General features: G+C 39.9%; 1 protein-coding gene across 1 annotated transcript in view; it reads right to left on the bottom strand.

The window, feature by feature from the left end:
* Positions 1–3,947: 3,947 nt before the first annotated feature.
* The window catches only part of LOC112912760 (uncharacterized), a 163,434-nt gene continuing 153,831 nt past the window's right edge, over positions 3,948–13,550 (bottom strand). The window contains exons 37-38 of the mRNA XM_072722106.1: positions 5,487–5,529; positions 3,948–4,533 (exon numbers count right to left, since the gene is read on the bottom strand). Coding sequence (XP_072578207.1) covers positions 5,505–5,529 — 25 coding nt within the window. The 3' untranslated portion in view covers positions 3,948–4,533; positions 5,487–5,504. The remainder of the gene's footprint in view (positions 4,534–5,486; positions 5,530–13,550) is intronic.

The following is a 13,550-nucleotide window of genomic DNA, read 5'->3' as shown; positions in this document are numbered from 1 at the left end:
TCCATGGATGCTACATTTGTGGTGAGCATAGTATAATGTATACAGAAACTGAATGCCTATGTTGTACACCTGAAACTACTGTAACGGGTTAACTATACTCAAGTAGAAAAAACTTTTAACTCCATAAAATAAAAAAGAAAAAAAGAAAAAGTAGATATAAGAACTGATGTCACAGGTATACAAGTATCACAAGAGATTACAAGGAACAGCCTTGCTCTACACTGAATATTTCTGTACCTCTACCTCCAAACTCAGGTTTTAAGTCTTAGTTTCAATGTGATGATATTTGGAGGTGGTGGCTTTGGTAAGTGATTAAGTCATGAAGGTGTAGTCCTCATGATTTGAGATTAGTGCCCTTCTAAAGGAGGCCGGAGGGAGCTCCCTTGATCATGTCCCTTATGAGGATGGAGGAGTAAGACGGCCACTCATGAACCAGGAAGCAGTCCCTCACTGGACACTGAATCTGTCAGTGCCTTGATTTTGGATTTCCTAGACTCCAGAACTATGAGAAATAGTAAGATAGTTTAGCAAGATAGCTGATCTTGGGGATCCCTGGGTGGCTCAGCGGTTTCACGCCAGCCTTTGGCCCGGGGTGCGATCCTGGAGTCGTGGGATCAAGTCCCCGTCGGGCTCCCGGCATGGAGCCTACTACTCCCTCCTCCTGTGTCTCTGCCTCTCTCTCTCTCTCTCTCTACTTCTATCATAAATAAATAAATACATCCTAAAAAAAAAAAAGATAGCTGATCCTAAGCTCAATATGCAAAGTATTTTTATTTCTATTAGCTGTAAACAGGAAATGAAGTTGATTTTTAAAAATAACATTTAAAATAGGATCAAAAGTATCAAATAACTGAAAATAAATCTAAAATATATCTTGCAGGACCTTTATAAGAAATTTTTTTAAACACAGTAGAGCAATTAAAATATTGTTTGGAAAACTCAGTATTATAAATGTCTCTTCCCTTCAAAATATTTATGGATTCAATGCAATCCCAATCCAAATCTTTGCATTGTAAAGCTTCATAAGTTGATTATAAAAGACCTATGGAGCCCTTTCCCCCTTTATCCTTTCCGTTCCCAAAGATTTCAGTCCAAAAGCATAGGAACAGAAACAAGGAGCAGTGGTGTCCCAGAGTGAGGTATTGGAGCCTGGCATAGAATTGGGAAGGCATAAATGCAGGAGTGTCACCTGAACAGTGTTAGAGCTCAAGACATAGTATCCCTGAAAGGTGAGTACCTTAGGATGAGGTATCACAGACTTCAAAAGTTCAGGAGGCATCCACACAGGGAAAGAACAGCCCAGCATGGGTTTTCAGAGCCTATAAGTGTGGCACATCATTTGCAGAAGTGGCCTGGTACAGGGTATCTCAGAAAGGAGGCATTTATATGTCTCAAAGTACTTCCCCATAAAATACTAATTAATTGTAAAGTGCAAAGTTAACATTCTGGAGAAGAAAACTGAAGATACTACTCCAGTGATCAACATCACCAACGATGGGACAAATCAAAACTGTAGGTCACGATATGATGCAATGAGAAGAGTAGAGGACCAGTTCAGTCGTGCTCTTGCTAAAATATATAAAATATATATATATATAAAATATCTGAATTTTATCATAAGGAAACATAAGAAACATAAGAAAACCCACACTGAAAAGACATTCTACATTACTGGAATGAACTCTTCAAAGGATTAAAAGTCACAAAAATCAAGGAAAGACTAAGGAACTGTTCTAAACTGAAAGAGACTAAGAGACACAACATCTGAATTCAATACGTGGTTTTGAATAGGACCTTCCTTGCTATAAAGGATACTACCAACAAATGTCAGAGCTTTAAAAGAATGAGTTTTTTTTTTTTTAAGATTTTATTTATTCATGCGAGACACACACACACACACACACACACACACACACACACACACAGATGCAGAGACATAGGCAGAGGGAGAAGCAGGCTCCATGCAAGGAGCCTGATGTGGGACTCGATCCCCGGTCTCCAGGATCACACCTTGGACTGCAGGTGGCACTAAACTGCTGCACCACCAGAGTTGCCCAGAATATGAGGTTTAGATGATAGAGGAGATAGTTGATGTAGCAATTGCACAACTGGGTATTTACCCCATAGATACAAATGTAGTGAAATGAAGGGGCACCTGCACCCCAATGTTTATAGAAGCAATATCCACAATACCCAAACTGTGAAGGAGCCAAGATGTCCTTCAACAGAGGGATGGATAAAGATGTGGTATGGGACGCCTGGGTGGCTCAGCAGTTGAGTATCTGCCTTTGGCTCAGGGCATGATCCTGGGATCCGGGAAGATTCCCATGTCCAGCTCCCTGCATGGAGTCTGCTTCTCCCCCTGCCTGTGTCTCTGCCTCTCTCTCTCTCTCTGTCTCATGAGTAAATAGATGAAGAATTCTTTTAAGAAAAAGATGTGGTATACTTACAAAATGGAATATTACTCAGACATCAGAAGGGAAGAATACCTACCACTTACATCAATGTGGATGGAACTAGAGGGTATCAGGCTGAGTGAAACAAGTCAATTGGAGAAAGACCATGATCATATGGTCGCCCTCATAGTTGGAATATAAGAAATATTGCAAGGAGGGGAAACAATGGGGAAAAATCAGAGAGGAAGACAAACCATGAGAGACTCAACTCTGGAAAACATACTAAAGGTTGCTGAAAGGGAAGTGAATGGGGGATGGGCTAACTCAGTGATGGTCATGAAGGAGGGCATGTGACATGATGAACACTGGGTGCTATACACAACTGATGAATTACTGGAAACTTTATCTGAAACCGATGACCCTTGTAAATGTTGGCAAATTGAATTTAAATAAAAAAAATGTATACTTAACATAGTTTGGGTGTACTTATATGCCGATTTTAAAAAATATAGTACTGTAAATGTATTTTCTCTTCCTTCTGATTTTTCTTAATTTTCTTTTCTCTAGCTTACTTTGTAGGGAGAATATAGTATGGATTACATATAACACACAAAACATAGGTTAATTGACTGTTTTGGTACAATAAACATTCTGGTCAACATCAGATTATTAGTAGTTAAGTGCCTGGGGGAGTCAAAGGTTCACAGATTTTCACTACAGAGTATCAGTGCCCCTATGCTCCACAGTATTCAAGGGTCAATTGCATTAGTGTTGATTTTCTGATTGGCAGGGTTGTACGGTAGCTATGTGGAATGTACTGACTTGCAGGATGAAAATGCTACAGGAATTGGGCATAATTTGACAATTTACTTCCAAAGTCCTGGGGGGAAAGTTCTTTTTCTTTATTTTTACTTTTCTCTAATTTTAAGACTGTTCTCAAAAAGTAAATAAAAAATAAACAGAAAAGGTAAAAAGCCTTAGGCAAATCTTATTTCACCATGAGGAAAGAGCTATGAATAAGTATTTAAAATTAAAATTATACACGGGTTTTTATGGCACTATAAAAATTGTATTACATGTACCACTGGTAGATAGCCTTAGCAGCAGTATATCAAAATGATGTCTGTCTAAATCCATAGGTCCAGTAATAAAAACTAAAATACAAAAAAAGCTATCAGTTAACACCACTGAAATATTGACAACTTGGTTGTTTGGGTGCTGTTTAAAAGGCTGGTACTTGGGGGATTCCTGGGTGGCGCAGCAGTTTGGCGCCTGCCTTTGGCCCAGGGCGCGATCCTGGAGACCCGGGATCGAATCCCACGTCGGGCTCCCGGTGCATGGAGCCTGCTTCTCCCTCTGCTTGTGTCTCTGCCTCTGTGTGTGTGTGTGACTATCATAAATAAATAAAAAATAAAAAAAAAATAAAAAAAATAAAAATAAAAGGCTGGTACTTGGGCAGACTGAAGCATGCTAGTTTCCACTGCTTAAAAGTTCATCAGACGCCAAGAAACGTAGCTTAAAATAGTATATAAACTTTCATTACACACGATATAGCAAAATTTTCTTTAATAAAGATTTTTTTTAGCAGCAGTATATCAAAATGATGTCTGTCTAAATCCATAGGTCCAGTAATAAAAACTAAAATACAAAAAAAGCTATCAGTTAACACCACTGAAATGTTGACAACTTGGTTGTTTGGGTGCTGTTTAAAAGGCTGGTACTTGGGCAGACTGAAGCATGCTAGTTTCCACAGCTTAAAAGTTCATCAGATGCCAAGAAACGTAGCTTAAAATAGTATATAAACTTTCATTACACACGATATAGCAAAATTTTCTTTAATAAAGATTTTTTGTACAACAGACATTACTGGGAAACAAAATGCTTTAATTTTAATTGTTTTAACTTTAAATTAATTTTAATTAATTTTAACGTTTTAAAAGGAACTTTTTAAAAGTTAAAAAGTATCACTTTGTAAGTGATAAACTTTTACTATGTATCTTTCAGATCATATACTTTTTATTCAAAATCTCTACATATTCTCGTCATGCTTGCAGTACTAGATCTTGATTTACATTTGATTCATCAGTAGGTCCTAAAGGAGAGGATCTACAGAATCCTGCTTCTAATTCACGAGCAGCTGAAAAAGAGAAAGAATAATAATAGTCTTTATCTGAAATACTCTATAGTTAACTAGAAGTTAGTAAAAAATGTTGGAATCTTCTGAGTGTTAAGAATGAAAAATATCTACATGTAACTACAATATAAAATACAAGATTACTATTAAATCAAGTTTGCTCACGATTGCCCATTGAATTAATTACTACTGTGGATAAATACTAGAGCTTCTGGTTTTCTCATTACAAGATGAGATTGCAAGCTGATGGCACAGTCCACCCCTGAACAATCATATACTATCAACTGAAAAATCAAACAGGCAATTTCTAGAGTCAAATATACCACGACAGGTTTAAAACAAGACACTCTAAGAACACACAGAAGGGACATCCTGGTTTTCTATCAATATTGTCTGCTTTTCAGTGGAGGGAATAGGTAGGCTGATACCTGAAAGATTACTCTCTGCAAAGCAGCTGAGTAGGGTAATAGCGACAGAGAAGGCTCAACAACGTGGCAAGAACCAAACTGATTTGGGTGTTTGTATTCCACGCTAAGGATTGGAATTTTACCCAATGGCAAACCAGTGGCTGGAGATTGAAATGTCACCTGTCAAGGGACAGCTATATGAACTATATAATTGCTTAATTAAGTATTACTAAGACAAGTCTGGTCTTTTTGGTCTTCCACCACTAGCAGAAACAAGAATTTGAGAACGCCCACATTTTCAGATTGACAGTTGAATAGCGATGGCACAAGTGAAAAGTGGTAACAGGCGCACAGACAGCAGATTTTTAAAAAAGGTATGAAACACGATGACCAAATGAGGAATAAGTCTGTTATTCATTATGTTTATGTTTTACATTTTTATTAGATATATCTAGACAAAATTTTAACAAGGGGAAGGGATGCCAGTTACTATTTGTGGTTTATTTTGGAAATTAATGACCATCTAAATTCATACATTTGGCAACATACCTTCTTTTAGTTCTCTAGTTATATTTTCTTCCAACTCCTGCATCTGAAATAAATCAAACGTTACTTACAATGTTCAAGTTAAACAAGAGACATTATTGTAAGAATTTTATTTTGCTTATGAAACGTGGTCTGAAAATGATACTTTTAGAGAGTAAAAGTTACGGATTGCTTAAATAGAAAGATAATCACATAGATAAATCCCTACTTAGTTTAAACTGGATAACTGAGAAGAAACCTATATTGCTGTTCAGAGGAGTCTAATAAAAAGTACAATTAATATTGATCGATTGAATATACAGAACTTCTGGAAGAAGAGGACGATGGTGGAGGAGTAGGAGACCCTAGTTTTGTCTGGTGTCTGGAATTCAGCTACATAGCTATCAAATCATTTGAACACCTGTGAACTCAGACAGTGAGCCAAGAAAAGAATTGTTGCAATTCTACAAATAGAACAGTGACCACTTTCTGCAAGGTAGGAGGTGTGGGGAAATGAATCCCAGGCATATATCTGAAGATAAACCATGGGGGCAGGGAGCCTCTGGAAGCCAGAAGGCAAGTCCTGGAAAGTGATATAGCAGCAGAGTGCACAACCAGAACTTTTAAGAAGTCTGTTCCAGTGAGGACATCCCTGTCTGAAAGGTGCTCAGGTGGCAACGGGGGGGGGGGGGGGGGGGGGGGGGGGGCAGCATACTAGGTGGGATGGACAGTGTAGTCTCAGGATCCCTGGGGGTCATAAAAAGATTGGGGGCGCCTGAGTATGGCAGTTGCCAAGGCATTTGAGCATGGAAGCCAGTTGCAATCAGTGAGCCCAGGAGTGAGCATTCAGCTCTGTGTTGCCATAAACCCCAAACCGAGGATCACTCAGATGACCACTCTCCAAGCAGGGGTCCAGCAAGTGGCAAAACTGGGCAAGACCTCCTCCTTCCCCCTGGAGGCGCAACGCGAATGGGGGCTACAGGGGTCTGCAAAGTTTGGAAAACCGAAAGGGGGTCGTGTGCTTGAGATAAAAATGCTTGGTCACAGGCTGGGTGAATACAGAGTGCAGACAGAAACCAGGGAGACACGCAGTTGGGAGTGAGATCTTTCAATTCCAGGGCTGGAGATTAGGAGGCCATCATTTTCATTCTCATCAAAAAGCTGCCCAGAAAGCCGTCAGGGAACAAAAGCCACAGAGAGCAATCTGAAGCTGCTTACCTGGCCTGGCCCCCTGGCAAGGATGGTGTAATCCCACCCTAAGCAAAGACACCTAAGAATCATCCCAACAGGCCTCTCCCCCAGGAGGTCAGCAACAACATCCAGCTGAGACCAACTTGACTCATCATAGAGAACTGCAGAACTCCAGTGCTAGGGGCAAACAGTATATAGAATTCATGGCTATTTCTCATGACTCCTTTGTCTTTCGAGTTTAATTTTCTTTTTCCTTTTCAACCAATTTCATCGCTTATCAACTCTTTTACAATTTACCTTTTTACACTTACATTCAATCCTTTTACTGCATTTAGTAGTATAATTGTATATACGGAAGTTTTTCTCTCTGTACCATTTCGGGAAGTAGTTCCTTCTAAGAAATAGACTAAAATACAACCAGTATCTACTATACTGCTCTATTCACTTCATCTGTCTGATTATATTATTTTTAAAATCTATCTTCATATTTACAGTTAAATTCTATCCTTTCATTGCATTTAATTTTATTTTTGCATGTAATGAAGCATTTCATTTTTTACAATTTTGGGATGTAATTTCTTATAACAAAGAGACCAAAATATACATAGGATATGGTATATTGCTCGGTTCTGTTCAACTGCCTGATAATATCCTTTTTATATTTTGACTTTTAATTTCCATTTTTACACTTACGTTCTAGCCTTTCAGTGTATTTAATTTTATTTTTGTGTATATACAAGGTTGCCTCTTAACCATTTGGGGATGCAATTTCCTATCAAACAGACCAAAATACACATAGGATCCAGTGTACTGCTCTGCTCAGCTCTCTAGTTCTATTTTCACCTTTTAAATCCTTTTTGGTTTCGGGTCGCTTCTGATTTGTTTAGCATTTATTTCTCTGGGGTCATTCTCGATATTTTTCTATTCTGTTCTCTCACTCATCTCTTCTTCTCTGGACAGAATGACAAGATGGAAAAACTCACCGCCACAAAGAGAACGAGAGGTAGTGCTGACTGCCCGGAACCTAATCAGCATGGATATAAGTAGGAGGATGGAGCGAGAGTTCAGAACAATGACCATCAAGATGATAGCGGGGCTTAAAAAACACACATAGGACACTAAAGAATGCCTTTCTGGAGAAACAAAACAACTGATATCTAATCAAGTTGACTAAAAAAAGGCTAATCTTAGATGCAATAAAAAATGAAGGTTCTAAGTGCTAGGATAAATGGGGCATAACAGAAGTAGTGATATAGAAGACAAAACGATGGAGAATAAAGAAGCTGAGGAAAAGCGAGAGAAACAACCACTGGACTATGACAGGAGGATTTGAGAGATGAGTTGGTCCACACAGCAAAACAATGTTAGAATAATGGGGATCCCAGAGGAAGAGGGGAAGGAGGGGGCAGAAGGCATATTTGAGCAAATTATAGCAGAGATCTTCCCTCATCTGGGGAAAGATACAGGCACTCAAGTGCCAGGAGGCACAGAGAACGTTCCTCAAAATCAAAAAAACAGGTCAACATATCTCAACATATAATAGCAAAGCTTGCAAATTTCAGACACAAAGAGAAAATCCTGAAAGCAGCTTGGAACAAGAGGCCCTGAACCAAGAAGGAGAGAAATACTCGGCTGGCAGCAGATCTATCCAAAGAGACCTAGCAGGCCAGAGAGAGCTGGCCTGATATACTCAGGGTGCTCAATGAGAAGAATCTACAGCCAAGAATTTTATCCAGCAAGGCTCTCATTCAAAATAGAAGGGGAGATAAAAAGCTTCCAGGACAAACAGAAACTAAAAGAATTTGTGATCACTAAACCAGCCCTGCAGGAAGTGGTAAAGGGGAACCTTTAAGCAAACAGAGAGCCCAAAAGTAACACAGACCAGAAAGGAACAGACACAGTACACCCAAACACGGACTTTACACGTAATACACTGGCACTACATTCATATCTTTCCATCGTTACTCTGAATGTAAATAAGCCAAATGCCCCAGTCAAAACACACAGGGTATCACAGTGGATTACCAAAAAAAAAAAAAGCAAGATCCATCGATATGCTATCTGCAAGAGACTCATTTTAGACACAAAGACAACTCCAGATTGAAGGTGAGGGGGTGGAAAACCATTTATCATATTAAAGGACATTAAAAAAAACTGGAGTGGCAATCTTGATATCGGACAAGTTGGATTTTAAACCAAAGACTGCATTAAGAGATGAAGAAACACACTGTGCCATAATTAAAGGGTCTATCCAAAGAGAAAATTGAACAATTATAAGATTTAATGCCTCTTAAGTGGGAGCAGCCAACTACATAAACCAATTTTCTGTTAAGATTCATTTAGTTATTTGACAGAGAGAACAGAAGCAGGGGCAGCAGGAGAGGGAGCAGCAGACTCCCCACTGAACAGGGAGCCTGATCAGGGCTTGATCCCAGGACCCTGAGATCATGACCTGACCGAAGGCAAGGGCTTAACCGACTGAGCCACCCAGGCCACCTTATAAACCAATTAATAGCAAAATTAAAGGAACACATTGATAGTCATACAATAATAGTAGGCACTTTAACACACCACTCACTGTAACGGCCAGATCATCCAAGCAGAAGATCCACGAGGGCACAAGGGCTTTGAATGACACACTGCACAAAATGGACTTCACAGATATCTTCAGAGCATTCCATCCCACGGCAACAGAATACACATTCTTCTCGGGTGCACATGGAACATGTTCCACACTAGATCATGTACTGGGTCCTAAGTGAGGTCTCAACTGATACCAAAAGATTGGGATCCTTCCCTGCATACTTTCAGACCACAATGCTTTGAAACTGGAACTTGATCACAAGAGGAAATTTGGAAAGAATTCAAATACACGGAGGTTAAAGAATCAAACCAGGGAATTAAAGCACAATTTTAAAAACCTCATAGAAACAAACGAAAACGGAAACACAACTGCTCAAAACATCTGGGATGCAGCAAAGGTCATCGAAGTATATATGGGAAGAGGGAAGTATATAGCAATACAAGCCTTCTCAAGAAACGAGAAAGGTCCCAAAGTACACAACCTAACCTTACACCTAAAGGAGCTGGAAAAGAACAGAAGATTAAAGCCTAAAACCAGCAGGAGAAGATCTTCATAAAGATCAGAGCAGAAATCAATGAAATAGAAACCAAAGGAACAGTAGAACAGATCGATCAATGAAATCAGAAGCTGGTTCTTTGACAGAATTAATGAGATCGATAAACCGCTGGCCAGACTTTTCAAAAAGAGAACGGACCCAAAGAAATAAGATGGTGAATGAAAGAAGACAGATCACGACCAGCACCAGAGAAATAGAAACAACTATAAGAACACATTCTGAGCAACTACATGCCAACAAACTAGGCAATCTGGAAGAAATGGATCCCTTCCTATCAAAACTGAAACAGGAAGACACAGAAAACTTGAACAGACCCATAACCAGCAAGGAAATGGAAGCAGTCACCAAAAATCTGCCAACAAACAAGAGTCCAGGACCGGGTGGCTTCCCAGGAGAACTCTACCACACATTCCAGGAAGAATTCACCTATTCTTCTGAAGCAGTTTATAAACAATAGAAATGGAAGGGAAACTTTCCAACTCTCTCTGTGAGGCCAGCATTACCCTGATCCCCAAACCAGACCAAGACCCCACCCAAAAGGAGAATTAAGGTCCAATATCCCTGATGAACATGGATGCCAAAATTCTCACCAAGACCCTAGCTGGGAGGATTCAACAACACATGAAAGGATTATTCACCATGTCCAAGTGGGATTTATGCCTGGGCTGTGAGGGTCATTCAACATCTGCAGATGAATCAACGTGATACACTACAGTAATGAAAGAAAGGACAAGAACCACAGGATCCTCTTAGCAGATGGCAGAAAAAGCACTTGACAAAGAGCAGCATCCTTTCTTGATCAATACTCTTCGCAGTGCAGGGAGGGAGGGAACATATCTCAAAATCATAAAAGCCATCTACGAACAGCCCACGCCCAGTCTCATTCTTAATGGGGAAGAACTGAGAGCTTTGCCGCTAAGGTCAGGAACACGACAGGGAGGTCCACTCTCACCCGTGTTGTTCGACATAGCCTCAGCAATTAGACAACAAAAAGAAATAAAAAGGCATCTGAATCAAGAAAGAAGTCAAACCCTCACTTTTTGCAGAGGACATGATATCGTATGTGGAAAACCCCAAAGACTCCACCCCAACATTGCTAGGACTCATAGAGGAATTGCGCAAAGCAGCAGGATATGAAATGCATGCACAGAAATCAGTGGCATTTCTATACACTAACAATGAGACGGAAGAAAGAGAAACTGAGGAGTCCTTCCATGTACCGTTGCACTAAACAGTGTAAGATACCTCGGAATAAACCTACGCAAAGAGACAAGGATCTGCACTCTGCAGACGATAGGACATTCTGGAAAGAAATTGAGAAAGACATAAAGAACTGAAATCATTCCATGTTCGTGAATTGGAAGAACAAATATTGTTAAGATGTCTATGCTAGCTCGAGCAATCTCTACATTCAATGCAACCAACTTCTTTTCTTCTTCTTCTTCTTCTTCTTCTTTTTCTTAAAGAGTTTTAATTTATTTATTCATTAGAAACACACACACACACAGAGGCGGAGACACATGTAGAGGGAGAAGCAGGCTCCATGCAGGGAGCCCAACGTGGCACTCGATTCTGGGTCTCCAGGATCACGCCCTGGGCTGAAGGAAGCGCTATACCGCTGAGCCACCTGGGCTGCCCCCAACTTCTTTTCACACAGCTGGAGTAAATAATACTAAAATTTGTTTGGAACCTTAGAAGACCCCGAAGAGCCAAAGCTATGCTGAAAAAGGTAGCCAAAGCTGGTGGCATTACAAGCCGGTCTTCAAGCTCTATTGCAATGCTGTGATCAACAGGACAGTATGGTCCTGGCACAAGAGCAGGCATGTCAATCAGTAGACTAGAAGACAAAACCCAGAAGTGGACCTGGACCCTCAACTCTATGGTCCACTCATCTTCAACAATACTCAAAAGAATATCTAATGGAGAGAATACAGTCTCTTCCACAAATGGCATGGGAAACTCAGACCACCATATGTAGAAGAATAAAACTGGACCATTTTCTTACACCGTACACAAAAATAGACTCAAAATGGATGAAACACCCAAAGGTGAGACAGGAATCCATCAAAATCCTAGAGGAGAACACAGCCAGCAACCTCTGTGACCTCGGCTGCAGCAACTTCTTGCTAGACATGTCACCAGATGCCAAAATGACCTACTGGGACTTCATCAAGATAAAACGCTTTTGCACAGCAAGGAAACAGTTGACAAAACCAAAAGACAACTGACAGGATGGGAGAAGGTATTTGCAAATGCCTTATCAGATAAATGGCTGGTATGCAAAGTCTATAAAGAGCTAATCAAAGTCAACACCCAAAGAAAGATAATCCAATGAAGAAGTGGGCAGAAGAAATGAAAGGACATGTCTCCAAAGAAGACATACAGATGACCAACAGACACAGGAAAACATGCTCTACATCAATTGGCACCAAAGAAATAGAAATCAAAATCACATTGAGTTTTTCCCCGTCACACCTTTCATAATGGCTAAAATTAGTAGGTCTGGAAATGACAGATGTTGGCGGGAATGCAGAGAAAGGGGATCCTCTTTAGATGCTGGTGGGAATGTAACCTGGTGCAGCGACTCTGGAAATCAGTACCAGAGGTTCCTCAAAGAGTTGAAAAAGGAGTTACCTATGTAAAACCCAGCAATTGCGCTAGAAGGTATGGATCCCAAAGATCATTTTGGTCGGCATCCAAAAGAGCACCCGCACCCATATGTTTATGCCATTAATATCCTCAATAGCCAAACTGAAAAGTATGGATGTTCTTTGAAAGAGGTATTCATAAGAAGACGTGATGTAGATATAAATAATCATATTTGTTTATTAGACTGAGAGAGGGAGAGGGACGGAGAGAGAGTACAGAATATTACTCAGCCAATAAATAGTGAAATCTTGGGACCCCTGGGTGGCTCAGTGGCTGAGAGTTGGCCTTTGGCTCAGGGCGTGATCCCGGAATCCTAGGATCGAGTCCCACATTGGGCTCTCTGCATTGAGCCTTTCCTCCTCCCTCTTGCCTCTGTCTTTGTGTGTGTCTTGTAAATAAATAAGTAAAATCTTAAAAAAGGAGAAGGAAATCTTGCCATTTGCAATGCTGTGATGCAACCAGAGGGGTTGATGGTTAGCAGAGTGAGTCCATCGGAAAATGACAATTATCCTATGATTTCACTCATATGTGGAATTTAAGAAAACAGAGTAGCATAGGAGAAGGAAAGGAAGAATAAAACAGGATGAAATCAGAGAGGGAAAGAAATCATAAGATACTCTTAATCATGGGAAACAATTCGTGGTTTGCTGTAGGTGAAGGGTGGGTAGGGTAAGTGGGTGATGGGCATTAAGGAAGGCACCTGATGGAATGAGCACTGGGTATTATATAAGACTGATGAATCTCTACCTCTGAAACTAAGAATAACATTATAAGCTAATTAACTATATTTAAATAAAAAATAGTCAAGAAACCAGTGGAACTAGGAACGTCAAATAAAAGAATATACAGAACTTCTGAAGGATCCTGTTTGATCTTGCTCCAAAAAGTGTAAAGAAGAGTCATTTTACACTTAAAGTAATACTTTGTGATTTTCAGAAAAAGTGCCCTTTATGAGAGTTTAATCAGCTGCTTAATAAATTATTCCTCAGAATGAGCTTCCCACTTTTGCACTTTTAGAATAACAGAATCTTAAGTTATATGTTGTATGCTTTGTTTGTCAGCACAGACTCTTAAATACATAAAACAAAGAAAGTGGGACTACATAAAG

Source organism: Vulpes vulpes, chromosome 9 (assembly GCF_048418805.1).
Source record: "Vulpes vulpes isolate BD-2025 chromosome 9, VulVul3, whole genome shotgun sequence".
NCBI classification, from domain to species: Eukaryota; Metazoa; Chordata; class Mammalia; order Carnivora; family Canidae; genus Vulpes; species Vulpes vulpes.
This window is presented reverse-complemented; position numbering and strand designations above follow the sequence as displayed.